Source organism: Salmo salar, chromosome 01, assembly GCF_965601325.2.
Source record: "Salmo salar chromosome 01, fSalSal1, whole genome shotgun sequence".
Lineage (NCBI taxonomy): Eukaryota > Metazoa > Chordata > Actinopteri > Salmoniformes > Salmonidae > Salmo > Salmo salar.
The window spans coordinates 159,851,071-159,864,000 of record NC_138291.1 but is presented as its reverse complement, the minus strand read 5'-3'; the positions used below and the strand labels follow the sequence as shown (position 1 = coordinate 159,864,000).

The 12,930-nt window shown below is 44.6% G+C and overlaps 1 protein-coding gene across 1 annotated transcript; it reads left to right on the top strand.

Annotated features, from left to right (window-relative positions):
- Positions 1 to 2,574: 2,574 nt before the first annotated feature.
- LOC106567444 (proteinase-activated receptor 3) lies at positions 2,575 to 12,560 on the top strand. Its single transcript, XM_014136712.3, has 2 exons — positions 2,575 to 2,791; positions 8,687 to 12,560. Exons 1-2 carry the CDS (start codon positions 2,725 to 2,727, stop codon positions 9,787 to 9,789), a joined length of 1,170 nt encoding a protein of 389 aa, XP_013992187.2. The 5' UTR covers positions 2,575 to 2,724; the 3' UTR covers positions 9,790 to 12,560.
- The last annotated feature ends 370 nt before the right edge of the window (positions 12,561 to 12,930 follow it).

Below are 12,930 nucleotides of genomic sequence, written 5' to 3'. Positions count from 1 at the left end.
CCTCTATGGACGGACGGCGTGTGTCAAGTCGCTCTGGTTGGGTGGCTCTCTGTGAGGGTTCTCTGGTTTATTTATTTGGATCTCCGTTAGCAGATCAAAACACAAAACATGACAATTAACAAAACACTGATACACTGATAGACAAGGACAGTCACACAAATTTAACATACAATGATATACAAACAATACAACTAACAAATAATACAAACAATACAACAAAAAATGATGTGTGTGTTGGAGTGTGTGTGTGTGTCCCCTCACAGCCCCGCCATTCCATGAAATCTATTTTAAATCAGTTTTCTTAAGGTCATTTTACTGTTTGCTTGAGTAATTTGTGATCATGGCTCTATATAATACTGTGTGTTGCCGTGAATTAGTTCTGGACATAGTAACTGTGAAGAGAAACCTGATTGCATGTCTTGTGTGTCTGAGCTGAGTGTTATTTGATTATGCAGAGAATCTAGAATGTTCATTACAGTAATACTTCTCAAAAAAAGAGAAGCAGTTCATCTCTCGTTAACCCTCAACCAGGAAAGACTGGCATGCATGTTATTGATTGTAGTACTCTATTTGCAGTTAAAGGTGGTACACCTATAATTTCTCCACATTTCTTCTCCTTCTCCCCTAACTTTGTGAATAGGACTTGACCATGATTATTGACCATCCAATGTTATACTTAGGAGATCCTCAACTAGCTTCCTCAACTTGCTCAATGGTCACACCCTTTATACACAACTCCAGTTGAGGTTTAGGTCTTAGAGAATGTTTTGAACCAAATACAATGTTTTTAGTGAGAGGGGTCCACATAGATGTTAAGATGAGACTCATCTCTCTGTTGTGTCCCAGCATCACGTGCGTCAGAGACACAGGAAGAACAAGATAGGCCACAGGGTCACACCTGGTAGCTGCTGGGGCCTGATGGGAACTCACAGTGAGATGATAAAAATACTGAAGACAAAAATAAATACAATGTTTTAGATAGAATTGATAAAACAAATGGGAGTTGAGGTTATCAGTTTTGTTTGGACATGAGGGGGAAGCTTGGGGGTAAAAAACGTCTTACATGCCATAGTTGTTGTTCTTTTGGACATGTAGCATTTATTATTTACCAGTAAATGAGGGACACAGCAGGCATAGTGTGTCTTTTTGAGCAGATGTTGTTTGTTTTCAGACATAAAGATGTACAGTGGGGGAAAAAAGTATTTGATCCCCTGCTGATTTTGTATGTTTGCCCACTAACAAAGAAATGATCAGTCTATAATTTTAATGGTAGGTTTATTTGAACAGTGAGAGACAGAATAACAACAAAAAAATCCAGAAAAACGCATGTAAGTGGGGAGATTTCTTGTAAACCTGTGTTTGAGCTACAGGAAAGATGATGTGACTAGTGTTTTTATTAGAGAGTGCATCTGCACCATCACCCACTCACACAATACATAGACGGAAAGACAGCGTTTTTATTTAGAAATACGATTAATCTGTTGAACAGCTGACTCATTATAGACTTTTATTTGTGTGATTGGTAAAAACAGAATTATTTGTGCCAGTTCCCTCAGAAGATACAGTACCAGTCAAAAGTTTGGACACACCGACTCATTCAAGGGGATTTCTTTATTTTTACTAATGTGCTAATTTTGACGGCAGCCATTATTTTAAGAACCAGGAAGATAAGGCTGTCAAGGTCACACTCCCACACGTGATATCATTGAAAAGCCCATACTGTCCTCTCAAAGGTACAACAGGACTTAATACAGTGTCTTGTATGGCCTCAGAGATAAAGACCCAGAACTGTTATCCACTAGAGAGGACAAAAATGAATTTCTGAGTCTCAGGAGGACTGATGATTCCGTGATAGGAAGTTTACTAGAGTTGTACCCTCTATTTGACTAAATAACCCAAGTGACTTGATCAGTAAACCAATACAGTAGTTCTCTTAACCCATAAAAAAAAAAAATCTGATCTCTATTCAAAAAGAGTGGGGGTTCAATTCAGTGCCATAGTCCTCGTCCTTTAGCAGCTGTAAAATAAAACTTATCTGAGAGGTTGATGGAACTCCAGGCATAGCAATATCTACAGTAATCGCACAGTATTCAGACCCCTTCACTTTTCCCACATTTTGTTACATTACAGCCTTATTCTAAAATGGATAAAAAAGATTTACACACAATACCTTTTACATAAGTATTCAGACCCTTTACTCAGTACTTTGTTGAAGCACATTTGGCAGATACTGTGATAATGTGGTTGTCCCACCTAGCTACAGTATCTAAGATGAATGCACTAACTGTAAGTCACTCTGTATAAGACAGCTAAATTACTCAAATGTAAACACACATTTTGAGAAAGTAGTTATTCAGCAGCACAAAATTATGCTGGCAACACCAACTTGAAAACATTCCTTCAAAATAAGAGTACCAATAGAAAAGCTTTAATAATGTATCTCTTTGAAGCGTTCTACTGCAACAAATGTGTGTTAGAGATGCAATGTCTTCAAAATACAATGGCTCTTTTGTTTTGAAGGTTTAAACCGGAAGTGTGTTTTCTATTACTGCCTATTGCTCTGCCTTCCTCTCTGGTTTAACTCACTGAGAAAAACTTGACGGAACAAGAACAGACAGACTTTTTGACAGAGATGTGACCTCGCTGGACGTCTATAGAGATCTGCCTATATTGTTAATAGCTAGAGTTTATTATTTCATAGGACTGTTCAGATAAACTGTGGCAATGGGGAAACTGGTGTTTTTTTTACTTGTTTCATCTCTTTTGCTGGATGTGACCTTTCAATCCAAAGGTAAAGACAACTCCTTATTATTGATGACTGTTTATCAATAAGTAATAATTATTGAAATACTTCTAAACTGAAATGATTAAAAATGACCATTTAGTGATGGTTTCTAATAATATTTTATTTTGCCAACTGTGAGATTTATCCAGTTTGATCTATTGCAAGCTTTTTTGGGGGACTATAATAACATTTAACACAAAAAAATATATATTAAAATGTCAATATGTTTTTTGCAATAACTTACCTATATTTATACAGTAGATATGTGAATCACTGAACCAAAGCCTTATGTATGATTTGACTAATCGACAGGGCACAGATTGACCGCTCTCTCTTCTGATTCAGTCACTCGTCCTATGTTCCAGCATGTTACAGTGAAAGCCACGTGTTTGACTAACACCTGAGTCCTTTCCTTGTCAGCAGCTCTACTCATTACCATAGATAGGAAACTAAGTCATGCCATGTCAAATGACCTTACTTTACTTAATGTACTGTATGCTTTATTTTATTGGAAAACCAAATGCATATTGTCATTTTTACTTTCACTTCTTAATTGTCACTGCGCATGTCATACAGTGAGCTCTAAAAGTATTGGGATATTTTCAGTTGTTTTGGTTCAGTTCTCCATTATTTTGTGGCCAACAAAAATGAATGGTAAATAATATATTGTGTCATTTTGGAGTCACTTTATTGTAAATTAGAATAGAATATGTTTCGAAACATTCATGTGGATGCTACCATGACTACAGATAGTCCTGAATGAACCGTGAATAATGATGAGTGAGAAAGTTACAGATGCACAAATATCATTCCCCCATGAAAATGCTAACCTCCCCTGTTATTGTAATGGTGAGAGGTTAGCAGATCTTGGAGGTATGATATAAAATGCTAACCTCCCCTGTTATTGTAATGGTGAGAGGTTAGCAGATATTGGAGGTATGATATTTGTACATCTGTAACTGTGTCTCACTCATCATTATTCACAATTCATGAATCATGGTAGCATACAGAAACATATTCTATCTTATTTAGAATAAAAGTGTCTCCAAAATTACACTATACATTATTTACCATTAATTTCTACTGGGCAAAAAATTATCAAAACAAACAGAAAATGCATCCAACAAGTTTATAGAGTCACAAGATTGATGTAATCACTGCGTGCTAGGAATATGGGACCAAACACAAAAATGTTGACTACTTTAATAAACATAGGTATTTCTACCAGCACGTCGCATGTGCAACCAGAGGGAAAAAAAACTTTACTCTACACAAAGAGACACATACAAACCTTTCCCTCGCCATCCATTTGGCAGATCTGACCATCATTCTATTCTCCTGATTCCTGCTTACAAGCAAAAACTAAAGCAGGAAGTACCAGTGACTCGCTCTATATGGAACTGGTCAGATGATGCGGATGCTACGCTACAGGACTGTTTTGCTAGCACAGACTGGAATATGTTCCGGGATTCATCCAATGGCATTGAGAAGTATACCACCTCAATCACAGGCTTCATCAATAAATGCATCGATGACGTCATCCCCACTGTGACAGTATGTACATATCCCAACCAGAAGCCATGAATTACAAGCAACAACCGCACCGGCTGAGGCTAGAAGCTGCCGCTTTCAAGGAGCGGGACACTAATCCGGATGCTTATAACCTGTTAGGGCTAGGGGGCAGTATTGACACGGCTGGATAAAAAACGTACCCGATTTAATCTGGTTACTACTCCTGCCCAGTAACTAGAATATGCATATAATTATTGGCTTTGGATAGAAAACACTCCAAAGTTTCTAAAACTGTTTGAATGGTGTCTGTGAGTATAACAGAACTCAAATGGCAGGTCAAAACCTGAGAAGATTCTGTACAGGAAGTACCCTGTCTGACCATTTCTTGGCCTTCTTTGCCATCTCTATCCATTACAAAGGATCTCTGCTGTTACGTGACACTTCCTACGGCTGCCATGGGCTCTCAGAAGGCGGCAAAAAGCTGAATCGTGGCTTTGCAGGCTCTGGCTGAAAAAAGTAGCGCGTTTGGGTAGTGGCTGGTTACAGTACTGTGAGACTCAGGCTCGTGCCCGCGTCGACCGAAAGCTTTGTTTTCTTTCCTCTGTTTACCTAAACGGAGATTCCCGGTCGGAATATTATCGCTTTTTTATGAGAAAAATGGCATAAAAATGGATTTTAAACAGCGGTTGACATGCTTCGAAGTACGGTAATGGAATATTTAGAATTTTTTTGTCACGAATTGCGCCATGCTCGTAACCCTGATTTACCATTTTGGATAGTGTCTGGAACGCACGAACAAAACGCCACTATTTGGATATAACGATGGATTATTTTGGACCAAACCAACATTTGTTATTGAAGTAGCAGTCCTGGGAGTGCATTCTGACGAAGACAACAAAGGTAATCAAACTTTTGTAATAGTAAATCTGACTTTGGTCAGGGCTAAACTTGGTCGGTGTCTAAATGGCTAGCCGTGATGGCTGGGCTATCTACTGAGAATATTGCAAAATGTGCTTTCACCGAAAAGCTATTTTAAAATCGGACACCTCGATTGCACAAAGGAGTTCTGTATCTATAATTCTTAAAATAATTGTTATGTTTTTTGTGAACGTTTATCGTAAGTAATTTAGTAAATTGTTAGTAAATTCCCCGGAAGTTTGCGGGGGGTATGCTAGTTCTGAACGTCACATGCTAATGTAAAAAGCTGGTTTTTGATATAAATATGAACTTGATTGAACAAAACATGCATGTATTGTATAACATAATGTCCTAGGATTGTCATCTGATGAAGATCATCAAAGGTTAGTGCTGCATTTAGCTGTCTTCTGGGTTTATGTGACATTATATGCTAGCTTGAAAAATGGGTGTCTGATTATTTCTGGCTGGGTACTCTGCTGACATAATCTAATGTTTTGCTTTCGTTGTAAAGCCTTTTTGAAATCGGACAGTGTGGTTGGATTAACGAGAGTCTTGTCTTTAAAATGCTGTAAAATAGTCATATGTTTGAGAAATTGAAGTAATAGCATTTCTAAGGTATTTGAAAATCGCGCCACGGGATTCAACTGGCTGTTGCGTAGGTGGGACGAATTCGTCCCGCCTAGCCCAGAGAGGATAAGAAATCCCGCTATGCCCTCAGACAAACTATCAAACAGGCAAAGCATCAATACAGGACTAAGATTGAATCCTACTACAACAACTCTGATGCTCGTCGGATGTGGCAGGGCTTGCAAACTAGTACGCACTACAAAGGGAAACCCAGCCGCGAGCTGCCAAGTGACGCAAGCTTAACAGATGGGCTAAAATACTTTTATGCTCGCTTCGAGGCAAGCAACATTGAAGCATGCATGAGATCACCAGCTGTTCTGGATGACTGTGTGATCATGCTCTCTGTAGCCAATATGAGCAAGACCTTTAAACAGGTCAACATTCACAAGAAGATTACCAGGACGCGTACTCAGAGCATGCGCAGACCAACTGGCAAGTGTCTTCACTGACATTTTCAACCTCTCCCTGACTGAGTCTGTAATACCTACATGTTTCAAGCAGACCACCATAGTCCCTGTGCCCAAGAACGCTAAGCTAACCTGCCTAAATGACTACCGCACCATAGCACTCACGTCAGTAGCAATGAAGTGCTTTGAAAGGCTGGACATGGCTCACAACCCCATCATCCCGGTAACCCTAGACCCACTCCAATTCGCATACCGCCCCAACAGATCCACAGATGACCCAATCTCAATCTCACTCCACATTGCCCTTTCCCACCTGGACAAAAGGAGCACATATGTGAGAATGCTGTTCATTGACTACAGTTTAGCATTCAATACCATAGTGCCCTCAAAGCTCATCACTAAGCTAAGGACCCTGGGACTAAACACCTTCCTCTGCAACTAGATCCCAGACTTCCTGACGGGCCGCTCCCAGGTGGTAAGGGTAGGCAACAACACATCTGCCAAGCTGATCCTCAACAGGGGGCCCCCTCAGGGGTGCATGCTTAGACCCCTCCTGTACTCCCTGTTCACCCACGGCTGCACGGCCAAGAACGACAAAGACACAACAGTGGTAGTAATCACCAACAATGATGAGACAGCCTATAGGGAGGAGGTCAGAGATGTGATGCCAGGACAACAACCTCTCCCTCAACGTGAGCAAGACAATGGAGCTGATCGTGGACTACAGGAAAAGGAGGGCCGAACACTGCCCCATTCACATCGACGGTGTCACGGCTGTCTAGGACCAGTGGAGATGTGGAATCAGGAGCAGGAGACAGAGGGCCGGAGCAACTGTGTTTTAATAATAATAGCAAACGCAATAGCCGTAGGGCACAGGGCGCGTGGCGAAGTCCGCCAGGGGAAAACACATTCCCAAAATTAGCGCACTGAAAAAAAAGCGCACGGGGCGCAGCCCGGCAATATGATGGACAATAACAGCTTACACTCGCAACTGTCCTGAGTGGACAATAAACAATCCCGCACGAGAACCCCAACTGAAAATACACAGTAAATAACCCCCCACTAATGACAAACACAAAACAGGTGCGGGATAAACAGACAAAACCAAAAGACACAGAAACAACGATTGGTGGCAGCTAATAGGCCGGCGATGACGACCGCCGAGCGCCGCCCGACCGAGGAGGGGCGCCACCTTCGTTAGATACTGTGACAGACGGGGCTGTAGTGGAGCAGGTTGAGAGCTTCAAGTTCCTTGGTGTCCACATCACCAACAAACTATCAGGGTCCAAACGCACCAAGAAAGTTGTGAAGAGGGCACGACAATGCCTTTACCCCCTCAGTAGACTGAAAAGATTTGGCATGGGTCCCAATATCCTCAAAAAGTTCCACAGCTGCACCATCAAGAGCATCCTGACAGATTGCATCACCGCCTGTTATGGCAACTGCTCGGCGTCCGACCATAAGGCGCTAAAGAAGGTAGTGTGTGCAGCCCAGTACATCACTGGGGCCAAGCTTCCTGCCATCTAGGACCTATATACTAGGCGGTGTCCGACGAAGGCCCCAAAAATGGTCAAAGACTCCAGTCACCCAAGTCATAGTCGGTTCTCTCTGCTACGTCACGGCAAGCGGTACCGGAGTGGCAAGTCTAGGTCCAAAAGGCTCCTTAACAGATTCTTCCCCCAAGCCATAAGACTGCTGAACAATTAATCAAATGGCCACTTGGACTATTTACATTGACCCCCCCCTCCCCCTTTTGTTTTTACGCTGCTGCTACTCACTCTTTCTTATCTATTCATAGTCACTTTATCCCTACCTACAAATTACCTCTACTAACCTGTACCCCCACACATTGTCGGTACCAGTACCCCCTGTATATAGCCTCGTTATTGTTCTTTTATTGTGTTACTTTTTTTATTAAATGTTTTACTATAGTTTATTTTGTAAATATTTTCTCAACTCTATTTCTTGAACTGCATTGTTGGTTAAGGGCTTGCAAGTAAGCATTTCACAGTAAAGTCTACACCTGTTGTATTCGGCGCATGTGACAAATAATAATTTATTTGATTTGATAAGTGAATTTGTCCAAATACTTTTGGTCCCCTAAAATGGGGGAACTATGTACAAAAAGTGCTGTCATTTCTAAACGGTTCACCTGATATGGATGAAAATACCCTCAAATTAAAGCTGACAGTCTGCACTATCATTTGAAATCTAAAGTGCTAGAGCACAGAGCTAAAACAACAACACATCTCACTGTCCCAATTCTTTTGGAGCTCACTGTATATTCCTATGTAAATAAAAATTGCTAACCAAATGAATGATGAATACACACATGAAAAACAAAAACAAAAGCTGTTTTGAATAGCCTTCAGTGTACTTTCAGTGTGAGTTATAGTGCCAAAACCTAATGTCTCCCTCCCTTCATGTCCTCTTCCAGGAAAAAAAGCCAGGAAATCCAAGAGGAACATCACTGAAGTGGTAAATCCCAGAACATTTAGAGGAGAAATCATCCAGTCAAAGTCTGTCTCTCTCCCTAATGCCACCCAACAGACACAGACACAACAAGCACCCCATTCTACTCCCCTCCTCAGCCCCTCTGCCCTTACCCCTCGGGCGCTGCGGTTGCGAAGCAATGACACAGCGGCGTATCTTGCCGGCCCGCTGAGCACACGGGTCATACCCTGTGTTTATGTACTGGCCGTTGTCGTGGGAATCCCGGCCAACGTTGCCATCTTGTCTGCCGTGGCCACTAAAGTCAGGACAGTGTCGTCAACCATCCTCTACTGCAGCCTGGCCGTCTCCGACCTCTTCCTCCTCCTCTCCCTCGTCTTCAAGGCCCACTACCATCTCCACGGCAACCACTGGATGTTCGGCGAGGCTGCTTGCCGCGTTGTCACGGCCTGTTTCTACGGCAACCTCTACTGCTCGGCCCACACGCTAGCCTGCCTTAGCATCAAGCGCTACCTGGCTGTGGTGCACCCCTTCCTCTACAAGAGCCTTCCCAAGAGGGCGTGCACCGTTTGGGCCAGTCTGGCTGTGTGGGGGGTGTTTGGGGCTGCCGTTGTACCTATACTCCTGGTCCGTCAGAGCTACCACCTACCCCAGCTCGGCCTCACCACCTGCCATGATGTACTCCCCCGGGACTACAGCTCCCATGCTCCTCTGCTCTACTACAATCTGGGCCTGACAATCCTGGGTCTATTAGTCCCCCTGGTGGTCACGGCTGTGTGTTACACATGGATCATCCGAGAACTCAACCGCTCGCACCACGACTGGACACTGTATGTCAAGGCCAGCTCACTGGTGTTTGTGATCTTTGTGGCATGTTTCGGCCCCGCCGCGACACTCCACTTCCTGCATTACGTACACCTGTTGGAGGGCGGAGAGGAGAGCTTCTATGGCTACTTCAAAGTAGCGGTGTGTCTGTGCTGCCTGCATGCCTGCCTGGACCCGTTCCTCTTCCTCCTCATGTCAAAATCAGCCGGATCCAAACTCTACTTCATGACCCTCAAGGGGAAGACACTGAACATCTCCACCTGAATCTTAATCTGGATCAGAATCTGGATTAAAAGTGTCCCCAGATGATCAGAATAATCAGAAAAAGTCCCTGAGCATCCCCAACTGAATTTTACATAATCTGGATTAGAACCTGGATCACAGGCCTAAATTTGTGTCAGAGATCTCAATCTGTAGCTAAACTGTGAATGTACATGTATGTGACTGACTATCAGAGCATCCTCTCTATGACTGAGTATTCTATCCACTTATTCTGAATGAAGATTTGGATCTTAAACAGGCCACAAACAGGATCAGGGTTGGGACAGTTATGGATCTCAGTGTAAATGGGACAACATCTGGTTTAGGATCTAGTTCCATATGTGATATCTTTTTGGATTTGTATGTGACTCTGCTGTTTTTTTTAATGTTTGAGCTGGAAACCAAACGGCAGAAACAGGACCTTTCTGGCAACAAACAGATAGTAATGTCAACTACTGTATCAATAATTGTACACTGTATTCCGAGTAGACTGGACTGGAATTATATTGTGTGTGTGTGTGTGCGTGGATGGGCTTGTAAAGGTGTATTATTATTTTCATACAAAACAAGCTTTGTTGATCAATGCTTGGCTCTTTCAGTACATGTTATTAAAGAGAATGTTTTAAATGTACCATGTAGTTACACTAAGTGTACAAGAACGTTAGGAACACCTGCTCTTTCCACAACAGACTGACCAGATGAATCCAGGTGAATGTCACGTCCTGACCAGCAGAGGGCGTAATTGTGTTAGTCTTGGTCAGGATGTGGCAGGTGGTTTGTGTTTGTTAAATGTTTGTGTTGTTGATTGGGACTTCCAATTGAAGGCAGGTGTGTTGATTTGCCTTTGATTGGAAGTCCTATATAGGTGTGTGTGTTTTTCTTTGGGGTTGTGGGTGGTTGTTTTTGCACTGCGTTTCTAGCCTGCAGAACTGTAGCTGTTGTCACCTTTATTGTTTTGTTAAGTGGATGCTTTACTCCTTATTTGTAATTAAATATGAGTATTCACATACCTGCTGCGCCTTGGTCCATTTATGAAGACAGCCGTTACAGAACCACCCACCAAACCAGGACCAAGCAGCAGAAGAGGAGGAAGCCACAGGAGAAGAAAATGGAGGAATGGACCTGGCAGGACGAAAGACAATTCTGGGAGGACAAGTTAAGGGAGCTAAGGAAACCCGAGAGGCACCCCCAATAATTTTTTTGGGGGGGGCACACGGGCAGCTTGGCCAGGCCAGGGAAGAGCCGTAAGCCAGCTACCCGTGACTACAGGGAGGTGCGTATGAGGTGGAGGGCGCCATGTTACGCTGAGGTACGCACCATCTCGCCTATACGGACGCACAGCCCAGTTCGCCCAGTACCAGCGCCCCGCAGGTGCCAGGGCAAGGTGAGCATCGAGCCGGAAGGGGTGATGCCAACCCTGCAATCAAGACCGCCAGCGCGCCCTTTCGGTCCGGTGTTTCCCGCTAGACGCACTAGCATGGAGGTGCGTGTCTCCAGGCTGGCACGTCCAATACCAGCCCCACGCATCAGGAGTCTAGTGTGTCAGCCTAGCCTCGCCAGTCAACAGTCACCAGAGCCGCCCGCCAGTCAACGGTCACCAGAGCCGCCCGCCAGTCGTAAGTCGCCAGAGCCGCCCGCCAGTCGTAAGTCGCCAGAGCCGCCCGCCAGTCGTAAGTCGCCAGAGCCGCCCGCCAGTCGTAAGTCGCCAGAGCCGCCCGCCAGTCGTAAGTCGCCAGAGCCGCCCGCCAGTCGTAAGTCGCCAGAGCCGCCCGCCAGTCGTAAGTCGCCAGAGCCGCCCGCCAGTCAGGAGCCGCCAGAGCCGCCCGCCAGTCAGGAGCCGCCAGAGCCGCCCGCTAGTCAGGAGCCGCCAGAGTGGCCAGACTGCCCGGAACCGCCAGAGTGGCCAGACTGCCCGGAACCGCCAGAGTGGCCAGACTGCCCGGAACTGCCAGAGTGGCCAGACTGCCCGGAACTGCCAGAGTGGCCAGACTGCCCGGAACTGCCAGAGTGGCCAGACTGCCCGGAACTGCCAGAGTGGCCAGACTGCCCGGAACTGCCAGAGTGGCCAGACTGCCCGGTTCTGCCAGAGGTGCCCGCCTGCCCGGATCTGCCAGGGTGCCCTGCCTGCCCTCCGGCCCAGCCCGAGTGGCCCGCATGCCTTCCGACCCAGCCCGAGTGGTCCGTCTGCCAAGGTCAGCCCGAGTGGCCCGTCTTCCCGGCGCAGCTATCGGCGCCACCAAAGTGGGCGACGCTGAAGGTGAAGCGAGGTCCACGTCCTGCACCTGAGCCACCTCCAGAATAGGTGGGTTGGGGAGGGAGGGTGTAGCACAGTGCCGTCGGTGACGGCAGCCACCCTCCCTTCCCTCCCTTATTGTTTAGGGGTTATTGTTTGTTGGTTTTGTTGGGGTATTGGGGATTTTCTCGTGTTTTCTTTTTTTAGGTGCATCCCGGGGTCTGCACCTTGAGGGGAGGGGGTACTGTCACGTCCTGACCAGCAGAGGGCGTAATTGTGTTAGTCTTGGTCAGGATGTGGCAGGTGGTTTGTGTTTGTTAAATGTTTGTGTTGTTGATTGGGACTTCCAATTGAAGGCAGGTGTGTTGCGTTGCCTTTGATTGGAAGTCCTATATAGGTGTGTGTGTTTTTCTTTGGGGTTGTGGGTGGTTGTTTTTGCACTGCGTGTCTAGCCTGCAGAACTGTAGCCGTTGTCACCTTTATTGTATTGTTAAGTGGATGCTTTACTCCTTATTTGTAATTAAATATGAGTATTCACATACCTGCTGCGCCTTGGTCCATTTATGAAGACAGCCGTTACAGTGAAAGCTATTATCCCTTATTGATGTCACTTGTTAAATCCACTTCAGTCAGTGTAGATAAAGGGGAGAAGACAGGTTAAAGAAGGATTTTTAAGCCTTGAGACATGGATTGTGTACAGTTGAAGTCGGAAGTTTAAATACACCTTAGCCAAATACATTTAAACTCAGTTTTTCACAATTTCGGACATTTAATCCTAGTAAAAATTCCCTGTTTTAGGTCAGTTAGGATCACCACTTTATTTTAAGAATGTGAAATGTCAGAATAATAGTAGAGAGTGAATTATTTCAGCTTTTATTTCTTTCATCACATTCCCAGTGGGTCAGAAGTTT